Source organism: Doryrhamphus excisus, linkage group LG16 (assembly GCF_037039965.1).
Source record: "Doryrhamphus excisus strain RoL-2023G ecotype Guam linkage group LG16, RoL_Dexc_Guam_v1.1, whole genome shotgun sequence".
Classification (NCBI taxonomy): domain Eukaryota; kingdom Metazoa; phylum Chordata; class Actinopteri; order Syngnathiformes; family Syngnathidae; genus Doryrhamphus; species Doryrhamphus excisus.
In genome coordinates, this window is record NC_136372.1 from 9,348,059 (window position 1) to 9,360,273 (window position 12,215).

Here is a 12,215-nt window from a genome sequence, read left to right on the forward strand (position 1 = left end):
TCCGCCGCTTCCGGGAGACGCGTTGGCAATTTCCTAAACACCAGCGACAATTCAGCAGCTAGCGAGGCCGAGGGACGAGGGTCTGTGGTGTGTCTTCATTTTTGGATTATCGCGACGGGGAAGCCAGCTAACCAATTGATAGCTATTTATCATGAACAGGTACCGAATTTAAATTTCATATGAATCGCTTTTGAATGTATTTCAGTCGAAGCAATTCGACCTCTGTGGTGAATGTCTCAAACCTTCTGTGTCGTGCGGCTTTGACGGGTAGTTTTAACAAACATGTACATTTCAAAACTGACCATTCCACATGTATTTTCCCTTAAAACGCTGATATAAACGTTTTAAATGTGCCACCTCATTAAAGCCCGGACATGTTTGAGCTAAATTTGGACTTCATGTGATGGTGGCCAAATAATTGTGTTGAAATTAATGTAAAAGGGTAGATTGTTGTGGTCGTTTTTTTTAAATTTACGGTATTCTTTTTTAGATGGGTACACCCGCTGTGTCGTCACCGTCAGCTCATGTTCTTCAGTTGTTGTTTATTCTTTTAACCAGCACACCCTTTAGAAATTGATGTCCGATTATAGTGCTCAAACTAGTCATGCGTTTAATCCTCAGACACTTGTGATAAGAGGATGGAGAAACCAAAAATGTAAAAAAAAAATAAATAGGAGAACTCTGTTTTGAACTCTTGTTCTCCTTAAATTTAACTCACATTTTGACAAGAAATGCTGTAGATGTGTGTGTGTATATATATATATATATATATATATGTGTGTGTGTGTGTGTATATATGTGTATATATATGTGTGTGTGTGTGTGTATATATGTGTATATATATATGTGTGTGTGTGTGTATATATGTGTATATATATATATGTGTGTGTGTGTATATATGTGTATATATATATGTGTATATATGTGTATATATATATATGTATGTATATATATATATATATATATATATATATATGTATGTATATATATATGTGTGTGTATATATATATATATATATATATATATATATATATATATATATATATGTGTGTGTGTGTGTGTGGTATGTCACAAAAGTGAGTACACCCTTCACATTTCTGCAAATATTTTATTATATCTTTTCATGGGACAACACTGAAGAAATGAAACTTTGCTACAATGTAAAGTAGTCAGTGTACAGCTTGTATAACAGTGTAAATTTACTGTCCCCTCAAAATAACTCAATACACAGACCTTAATGTCTAAACTGCAGGCAACAAAAGTGAATACACCCCTAAGTGAAAATGTCCAAATTGGGCCCAATTAGCCATTTTCTTTCCCCAGTGTCATGTGACCCATTAGTGTTACAAGGTCTCAGGTGTGAATGGGGAGCATGTGTGTTAAATTTGGTTTTATCACTCTCACACTCTCTCATACTGGTCACTGGAAGTTTAACATGGCACCTCATGGCAAAGAACTCTCTGAGGATCTGAAAAAAAGAATTGCTGCGCTACACGAAGATGGCTTAGGCTATAAGAAGATTGCCAACACTCTGAAACTGAGCAGCAGCACGGTGGCCAAGACCATACAGCGGTTTAACATCACAGGTTCCACTCAAAACAGGCCTCGCCATGGTCGACCAAAGAAGTTGAGTGCACGGGCCCAGCGTCATATCCAGAGGTTGTCTTTGGAAAATTGACGCCTGAGTGCTGCCAGCAATGCTGCAGAGGTTGAAGGGATGGGTGGTCAACCTGTCAGTGCTCAGACCATACGTCGCACTCTGCATCAAATTGGTCTGCATGGCTGTCATCCCAGAAAGAAGCCTCTTCTAAAGATGATGCATAAGAAAGCCCGCAAACAGTTTGCTGAAGATAAGCAGACTAAAGACATGGATTACTGGAACCATGTCCTGTGGTCTGAGACCAAGATAAGCTTATTTGGTTCAGATGGTGTCAAGCGTGTGTGGCGGAAACCAGGTGAGGAGTACAAAGACGAGTGTGTTTTACCTACAGTCAAACATGGTGGTGGGAGTGTCATGGTCTGGGGCTGCATGAGTGCTGCCGGCACTGGGGAGCTACAGTTCATTGAGGGAACCATGAATGCCAACATGTACGTACTGTGACATCCTGAAGCAGAGCATGATCCCCTCCCTTCGGAAACTGGGCCGCAGGGCAGTATTCCGACATGACAACGACCCCAAACACACCTCCAATATGGCCCTATAAATTCTGTTTTATTTTTTCCCAAATTCCGTTTTATTTTTTCCCAAATTCTGTTTTTTTCGTTTTAATTTTTTGGAATTCCATTTTTGTTTTACCTTTTACTCAGCACACATGCTCACAAAATCCTCGACAAAGTCTTTTCTTAAGTCCGCTGACTTGAACGAGGCAGTAACGCATGTCTGTCGGGGCTGCTTGCTAGCGTTAGCGCTATGCGTTTCTTTTTTTTTAGATGACTTTTGGATAACAAGTGGTCATCACATGTGTTTTGTGTTTTTTCGCTTCCAGTCAACTGAGTGTTGACAGAAAGTACAAAATAACATCTCACCAAATACATAGAAGTCACCTGGGTACTGCTCGGCTCTGTATTTCGGCGTTAGTGTGGTATTGCGCAACTTCTTCGCAGACGGGGGAGTGCCATGTTTGAAAAAGAGCGGTAGGCAGGTATTGTGTCACATTGATTACCGACCTCCGGGAACGATTCCCCAGGTTTATGTTCCTCTTTCTCATGAAAACAGCATTTCCGCGATATTCCGCATTCAAAATAATTTCCGTTTTTATTGTCCAATTCCGCGAACGCGGAAATTATAGGGCCCTACTCCAAGACAACCACTGCTTTGCTAAAGAAGTTAAGGGTGAATGTGATGGACTGGCCAAGCATGTCTCCGGACCTAAATCCTATTGAGCATCTGTGGGGCATCCTCAAACTGAAGGTGAAGGAGCACAAGGTCTCTAACATCCACCAGCTCCGTGATGTCGTCATGGAGGAGTGGAAGAGGATTCCAGTGGCAACCTGTGAAGCTCTGGTGAACTCCATGCCCAAGAGGGTTAAGGCAGTGCTGGAAAATAATGGTGGCCACACAAAATATTGACACTTTTGGCCCAATTTGGACATTTTCACTTAGGGGTGTATTCACTTTTGTTGCCTGCAGTTTAGACATTAAGGTCTGTGTATTGAGTTATTTTGAAGGGAACAGTAAATTTACACTGTTATACAAGCTGTACACTGACTACTTCACATTGTAGCAAAGTTTCATTTCTTCAGTGTTGTCCCATGAAAAGATATAATAAAATATTTGCAGAAATGTGAAGGGTGTACTCACTTTTGTGACATACTATATATATATAAGTATATATATATATATATACACACACACACACACAGTTGTCTCATAAGTTGAGCACCTCCCTCCGCAGTCCCACCGCAGTTCCTCAGCTGTCACTCGTGCCTGAGACTTTGTCGAGCACTACTGTCTAAAAATATAAAATAATCATCACAACTCCAGCATGTCTTATGGGCACCATAGAACTGAGGAGGGGAGGGTGCGTGGATATGTCAATGTATGAGTGTATCAGTCTTTCACAGAAATTGTGAATATGTGTGTGTGTGTATACAGTTGCATTAAAAATTTTTCAACCCCATTGCAGGAAAGGATGTTCGGGAATTGAAAAAAAACATTTAATCGTGTTTATAAACTTCTAGACTTCTAAAATAACTAAATGCAACTAAAATTACAACAATATTTTTTTTCTGATACAATGGCAAATGCCCTTTGAGTGGTTTGCTCACTGACGCAATTATTCACCCCTGAAGATGACCACTCATATGAACAGAGGTTTCAATCAGGTGTTTTCAGTCAAGTGTTGAAAACACCTCTAGATGTGGACAGAAAAAAAAATCCAGCAGATTTAAAACGACTCTGATGCTCAGCTCCGTGGTTAGTAAGTGGTGTCTTTGAAGTCCAGGGAATGGTCAAAGAAGTCCAGAGAGGAAGGTTTCTTTACAGAAGCAAGGACAATGATATAAAAACATAGCAAAGGCATTCAACATCTCAAAAGTCACAATCTGAAGCATTATTTGCAAATTTAAAACTCAAGGCACAGTGGAAATGCGACCTGGGCTGAGGATGTTGTCAGCGACTGCTGTCCAGTACCTGAAGCAAAAGGTGGAGAAAAAACTGCTTTGGGACTTATCAGAGGGAGGTGCTCAAGTTTTGGCCCAGACCATAAAAAAGTACCTTTTGTACTTCCAAATCTACCAAAGCTTGGTTGTTGCAGACAAAGTGCTGGATGATTTTGGAATGGCCATCGCAATTGCTTGACTTAAATCAGATAGAGAATCTCTGGTGGGACTTGAAGAAGGAAGTTGTAGCATGAAAGCCCAAAAATGCCAGTAAACTGGAGTCCTTTGCCCATGAGGAATGGGCTAAGATTCCTCTAGATCGCTGCAAGAAACTTGTGTCAAGCTATGTGTCATGTCTGAAGGACGTTATTATTGCCAAAGGGTGTTTGACTAAGTATTAAGGATGTATGTGACCATGGGGTTGAACAATTTTGTCAAAGTGGTAATCACAGAAAGGACATTTGTTGGTATATTACAAAAGTATTGTTTTGATTTAAGTTGCATTTGTCTAATTTACAAGTCCTTCTTTGATCTGATTATAAACAAGATGAAAAATGAATGACAAACTTACTAAAACGCATTATTGCTGTGGGGGTTGAATAATTTGGAATACAACTGTATATGTGTATACAGTGCATCCGGAAAGTATTCACAGCGCTTCACTTTTTCTACATTTTGTCATGTTACAGCCTCATTCCAAACTGTATTAAATTAATCTCTTACCTCAAAATTCTACACAAAATACTCCATTATGACAATGTGGAAAAAAGGTTTTTTTGACATGTTTTGAATTTATTAAAAATAGAAAACAAAAACATCACATTTACATAAGTATTCACAGCCTTTGCTTAATACTTTGTTGATCCACCTTTGGCAGCAATTACAGCCTCAAGTCTTTTTGAATATGATCCCACAAGTTTAGCACACATATCTTTAGGCAGTTTTGCCCATTCTTCTTTGCAATAATTCTCAAGCTCCATCAGGTTGGATGGGAGACGTCTGTGTACAGCCATTTTCAGATCTCTCCAGAGATGTTCGATCGGATTCAAGTCTGGACTCTGGCTGGGCCACTCCAGGACATTCACGGAGTGGTTCTGAAGCCAATCTTTTGAGATCTTGGCTGTGTGCTAATATCTACTGTCTATATGGTCAAGGTACATGACCAGTCTACTGAGGTCAAGTGCGCTCTGGAGCAGGTTTTCATCCAGGATATCTCTATATATTGCTGCATTCATTTTTCCTTCTATCCTGACTAGTCTGCCAGTTCCTGCTGCTGAAAAACATCCCCACAGCATGATGCTGCCACCACCATGCTTCACTGTAGGGATGGTATTGGCCTGGTGATGAGCAGTGCCTGGTTTCCTCCAAACATGGCGCCTGGCATTCACACCAAAGAGTTTGTCTCTTGTCAATCTTTGTCTCATCAGACCAGAGAATTTTGTCTCTCATGGTCTGAGAGTCATTCAGGTGCTTTTTGGCAAATTCCAGACGGGCTGCCATGTTCCTTTTACTAAGGAGTGGCTTTCGTCTGGCCACTCTACCATACAGGCCTGATTGGTGGATTGCTGCAGAGATGGTTGTCCTTCTGGAAGGCTCTCCTCTCTCCACAGAGGAACGCTGGAGCTCTGACAGAGTGACCATCGGGGCCTTGGTCACCTCCCTGACTAAGGCCCTTCTTCCCCGATCGCTCAGTTTAGAAGGCCGGCCAGCTCTAGGAAGAGGCCTGGTGGTTCCAAACGTCTTCCATTTACGAATAATGGAGGCCACTGTGCTCATTGGGACCTTCAAAGCAGCAGAAATGTTTCTGTATCCTTCCCCAGATTTGTGCCTCAAGACAATCCTGTCTCGCAGGTCTACAGACAGTTCTTTTGACTTCATGCTTGGTGTTTGTGCTCTGACATGCACAGTCAACTGTGGGACCTTATATAGACAGTTATATTTCCAAATCATGTCCAATCAACTGAATTTACTGCAGGTGGACTCCAACTAAGCTGTAGAAAGATCTCAAGGATGATCAGTGGGAAAAAGATGCACCTGAGCTCAATTTTGAGCTTCATGGCAAAGGCTGTGAATACTTATGTAAATGTGATTTTTTTGTTTTCTATTTTTAATAAATTCAAAACATGTCAAAAAAAACTTTTTTCACATTGTCATAATGGAGTATTTTGTGTAGAATTTTGAGGTAAGAGATGAATTTAATTCAGTTTGGAATGAGGCTGTAACATGACAAAATGTGGAAAAAGTGAAGCGCTGTGAATACTTTCCGGATGCACTGTATATATGTATGGAGTTGTCAAACCAAAGTAGTCTCAAAAAACATCATAACAAATATCATAATCCATGAAGATTCTTATTTAACCTCACCTGTCAGCCTGTCCATCACCATAGCAAACAAGAAGGGGCTCAGAGCTGATCCCCGATGCAGTCCCACCTCCACCTTGAACTCTTTTGTCACACCTACAGCACATCGCACCACTGTCTTACAGTCCTCATACATGTCCTGCACCACTTGAACATACTTCTGTCTCGCTAGACTTCCTCATACAATACCCTAACCCTAGCCCTAGGTCACTTCCTGTTGACAAGGGGACATGCACGGCATGAGCTCTGACTGCTGCTGGAGCTTTTAAGTTTTTGTTGGGAAAATTACTCGTGTCAGCACCTCAAATTACTTCGCTGAGAACCCTGTGGCAACTCTGTCTTAATTCAGGACAAGCAAGGTCTGAACTCACCACATCAACAAACTGTGAGGAGTCGATAGCCGTTACAAGGCTAGCTAGCTAGCTGGTGGCTGCTTTTAGCCTCCATAACCTCCATAACAACTCTGAACCTTCGTGGGGACATTCAGGCTGTAACATCTAGTGGTGAGAGACTATATTTGCTATAACAACGAACATTAAATATCGAAGACCGTTGTAAAGGCAAGCTAACACATTGACAAAGTACGAAAAAACGGCGATGAACTGCAAAAGGTGGCTCTCAAGTTGGAAAAAACGAAGCAGAAGATGGATGAGCACGTTCAAACCCTAATGAATTACAAGAGAGTCATACCATCATCAAAAAAGATAATGAGGAGAAAGACAAAATAATTCAGGATCTGAAAAATACACTCGACGAAATGGATCAGAATACAAGGATGAACGACATAATAGTGACGGGGCTGAAGATCAAACCCAGGTCTTATGCCAGGGCAGTCAGGAACAGGGAGGAAGCAGACTAAATGGATGTCACCTCAACGGAGCAACAAGTAATGGATCGACACTTGCATCCCACTGTATGGCAGGAACAGAACCACACCCGTTGTGATCGTCAAGTTCACTAACAGGAAATCCAAGACCACTGTACTAAAACAGTGAAAGAAGCTGAAAGTTACAAATGTCTACATGAATGACCACCTGGCCAAACGTAATGCTGAAATCGCGGAGAAACCATGTGACCTGAGAAAGCAGGGAAAGATTCAGACTACTTGGAGTGCCACCTGCCAGTGTGCTCGTTGTCAAAAATACCAAGGATCTGGAACAATACTAAAATGGAAATGGAAAACGCCTTAAACATCACCATTATGACACAAGAAGATCTACAATTGGACACCTTTGGCTCTACAAATCACACACAATTGGAATTGGAAAAGGATATACAGTAAACCTCGGATATAATATATCGGATTCAATATTGTTCCCACTGGTTTTGTCCAATATAAGCGAAATCCGTTATATGCGTATACCGGAAAATGTCCGTTTTTACGCATATATCTGATTTATATCCGCTATATGCGTGAATCGGATTTTATCTGTTATAAAAAGGCACTTCCTTGACTATGTTTCCAATGTACCTGGACGCGCAGGCAACGCTGCAAATGCTGCAAATGACGTCGTATAGCGGCCTGTCACGATTCGGCGAATCAGAGCACCACGATGCGGCCATCCGATATATGCGAGGGAAATTTAATGGAAATGCATTGGAACGGGACTGGAGATTTTGTCCGAAATAGGCAAAATCCGATATATGCAATAAATTTTTATTGGAAATGCATTACAGAAAAATCGGTTCTTTTTTATCTGTCCGTTGTGAGCGAATTTCCGATATATCCGAGTCCGATATATTCGAGGTTTACTGTAGATCCGGACAAAAAAAAATAATTCACACATGAGAATTGACTGTCGTTATTATACAGAAGAGCAATACAATAACAATATTGGCGACAAGTTGTCAGTCATACATATAAACTGCAGAAGCATGTACGCAAACTATGACAACATCAAACAGTATTTGAATTTATTCAAGGAGCCTTTCAAAGTAACCGCTTTGGAAACCTGGCTGAACAACAATAAAGGCACAGACTTTGAGCTGTAAGGTTATGAGATGACCTGCATCAACAGGAACAATTCAAGGGGAGGAGGAGTCGACTGTATGTGGACAAACAACTACATTACAAAGTAGTAAAGAATATGTCAGTTGCTATTGACAATATCTTAGAATGCATAACTATTGAAATCTGTAAAGAGCAAAGCAAAAACTTGTTCATAAGTTGCCTTTATTGTTGTGTGTATGTGTATATATATATACATACACATATACATATATGTGTGTATATATGTGTGTGTGTGTGTATATGTATATGTGTATATATATATATGTATATATATGTATATATATGTGTATATATATATATATATATGTGTATGTATATATGTATGTATATATATATATATATATATATATATATATATATATACTGTGTGTGTGTATATGTAGTATATATACACACACACACACACACACCTATAGGTGTGTATATATACGTACACGTACTATCTGACATGCACTGTCAACCCTGGTATGGGATGTTATAGACAGGTGTGAGCCTTTCCACATCATGTCCAATCAACTGACTTTACCACAGGTGGACTCCAATGAAGCTATTGAAACATCTCAAGGATGATCAGTGGAAACAGAATGCACTTAAGCTAAAGTTTGAGCTTCATGGCAAAGTCTATGAATACTTACGTAAATGTGATTATTATTCTTTTTATTTGTAATAAATTTGCATTGTCACTATGGGGTGGTGTGTGTAGAATTTTTGAATTGTAGACTTTAATCCATTTTGGAATAAGGCTGTGACAAACAAATGTGGGGAAAAAATTAATAGCTGTGAATACTTTACAAATGCACCATACACCCCAAAATTATTGGGGTGAGGTCCCAAGGTCCATATCACCCAACCATATTGTACATGCATGGAAACTGGTTATTCCCAATGTTTCAGAAACCAGTCTAATATTGACTGCATGTAAACGTACTCATTGATTAATTATATTAAATTGTTGCTTTCACTGAAGAGTGTGGTCATTTCCTTGCCACTCTTGTGTAATTAGGATTGTTGTGTAATTATTCACATATGTTTTCATTTCAGTATGTTTTCTGAGTGGTGCCTCTCTGTACATCTTGGATCACCATGGCACAAGATTTTTCCCAGTAGGTGTTAATGTTGAAAGCAGCGAGTCAGGCATTTGCCATTTTTTTTTGTCCCACAAAACTATGGAGGTCCAAAACTGCCAAAATAATAAATAAATAAATAAATAAATAAAAGTGGAAATAAAAACAAAAATGAAAAAAAAATCAAAAAATTAAATACAAAAAAATAAATATAAATGGAAATAAAAACAAAATTTTTTTTTTTTTAATTTTTGAATCTTGTTTTTTATTTTTGTATTTATTTTTGCTTTTATTTATTTATTTATTTATGTATATATTTTTTTATTTTTGTTTTTAATTTCCATTTATATTTATTTTTTTGTATTTAATTTTTTGATTTTTTTTTTCATTTTTGTTTTTATTTTCACTTTTTTTTATTTATTTATTATTTTGGCAGTTTTGGTCCTCATAGAAATGCAGAAGGAAAAACTATTCAAATGAGGGGGCGGTCCTAAGTATGTCTTGGGTTGAACTGTTCGCCTATTGGTTGATCGACATGTGAGTGCGAAAATCGACTAGGTATGCCTGCAAACGGCCACAGCAAGAGGAAGTATACAGGGAGAAAAGTATACATTTACCGGGACAATAATGGCGGGGTCCACCAGGAAGTCGGTGTCCGAGCTTCTCAGGGACGCTGCCAATCGTTTGGATGATTTGGAACGTGGTAAGTATGAAACAGCTGATGTGTTACGCTTTTACTTAATTCCAGTTTAGGTGTGTTGACTCTTTCTTCACTTTCTGCTTTCACAAGCTTCAACTTCGGACGAATCGGACGAGAGTGGTGTGGTGACTTTCTCTTGCTGTGGCTGTTTGCAGGCATACCTAGTCGATTTTCGCACTCACATGTCGATCATGTCGATTTTTTTCTTTGTTTCCCTCATGATTATGGGGAGCACACAGACACGTGAGTGCGGGTGAGAGGGAATGTTGATGATGCAATTCCTGAGGACTGTTCAGCAAGAAAGGCTTCTGCAGCAATGGAAGTTCTACGAATGAAATAGCTGAAAAGAAGTGTGTCCATTTTACAGGCCACTGAGAGGTTGTGGATGCATTCAGAGACTTGTGTGACGTGATTTTGCTGGGGGGGTTTCACACGGCTTTGAAACTCATTCCGCTTTTGCATCTCTTTCATGGAAGCTCATGACTATTCTCCTGAACCTGCAGGTGGTCCTGATATGGATAAACAGATGAGTCCCAAATTTTCCTCAAAAGACGAAGAAGTGGATTACTGGAAGTCCCAAGCCATTAAATATAAGAAAAGGTATGATTTATGCCTCAAATGTACTGCCACAAAGTTTTAGGAAAAGTGGGTTATATAGCAATGTCCGAGTTTACTCTGTGTTTGGACTTGGAACAATCCAGATTCCTTTCACTAATATACACAGTGGAAAGGAAATATATGAAATCACTTCAGGACAGCAGTTTGTTCGTGAGTAGCTGTGGTTTTGACCAACTGTAAATATTTGCAGTTATCCTTCATCTTAAAGTTTCAACCCCTTTGAGGAAAATGATAATCAGACAAGCATTTTGAAATCTGTGGCTACATAACTATGTTTGAATTGCACTTGAATAAATAATTAACATTGGGTATTATTCCTTAAAGAACTGTGCATGAACATGAACACGTATGTCTTTTTTTTCTGTGTTAAAAAAAAAATAGCACAATGCTGCCATATGGGATCCACCTATAAGCCTTCTGCAAAATACTTAAACAGCACCAACAATGCTCCATTTACATAGAATGTGATCTGCATAATACCCAGGCTACAGTGACATTATTATTATCGTTAACATTGTTAGTATTGACACTTGGCCATAACAAACCAGCTAGCTACTAGCCAGCTAGCAAATAGCGCCTCACATCAGGTAGGCTACATATTTGAGCTGACTCCACAGGGCTTGACAATAACGATGTACTGATGGCCCGGGGCAAGTTAAAACAAAATTCAGGCAAGTAAATCCAATCAGTGATCTTCCCGTCGGGCAAGTGCACTTTGGCATGCCTTACTGCAAAGAGTTTTTTTAAAAGCGGTTCTTGTTGAGTGTTGGTAAAACATGGACTGCGTAATTCCGGTGGTAATTTGCAAACCGATCCTTGCAAGTCTTGAAATGGACCAATCAGAATCGTTTATTTAGACCGCGGTCCGCAATCCACAGTCCGCGTTTTACCCACACCCGTTCTTGTTCGCGATCAACCAATCAGCGATCGTTTGACCAGGAAAACATCTATCATGGCGTCCCTGCCAACATCGTCTAATTCTTCAACAACTTCTGAAGGAAAACACCAAAAAGTGATGAAACAGTGCCACCTAAAGAAGTATTTTATTAGCGGCAGCAAATCAAATGATGGCACAGGTGAGTGAATCACATTGCTGTGGCAATTTAAAGTGGTCACAATGAAACACCACCGATTAGATCCAATACGTTGTGCTGATTTTGCACAAGCTACAAAATCTAGCGGTTCCATTTCTCTGTATTTTCCTCACCTTTGCTTCACAAAGTACTTCAAACTTCCACTAATGCTTAGAATGGCCAAAATACTGTAAGTATTACATGAATGTACCCGTTACTATATAGTCACCGCATGTACTGTATATAAAAACATAAAACGCTGTTGGTTTTTGGAAATGTATTAATAG

General features: G+C 39.5%; 1 protein-coding gene across 3 annotated transcripts in view; it reads left to right on the forward strand.

Moving 5' to 3' along the window:
- Nucleotides 1-12,215, forward strand: part of ndel1b (nudE neurodevelopment protein 1-like 1b) — a 26,950-nt gene continuing 14,735 nt past the window's right edge. For 2 of the 3 annotated variants that reach the window (XM_058049675.2, XM_058049678.2), the window contains exons 1-2: nucleotides 1-159; nucleotides 10,741-10,837. In XM_058049675.2, the coding sequence (XP_057905658.2) occupies nucleotides 10,752-10,837 (86 nt within the window). In that variant the 5' untranslated portion in view covers nucleotides 1-159; nucleotides 10,741-10,751. The remainder of the gene's footprint in view (nucleotides 160-10,740; nucleotides 10,838-12,215) is intronic. The other variant, XM_058049679.2, reaches the window with a different exon arrangement.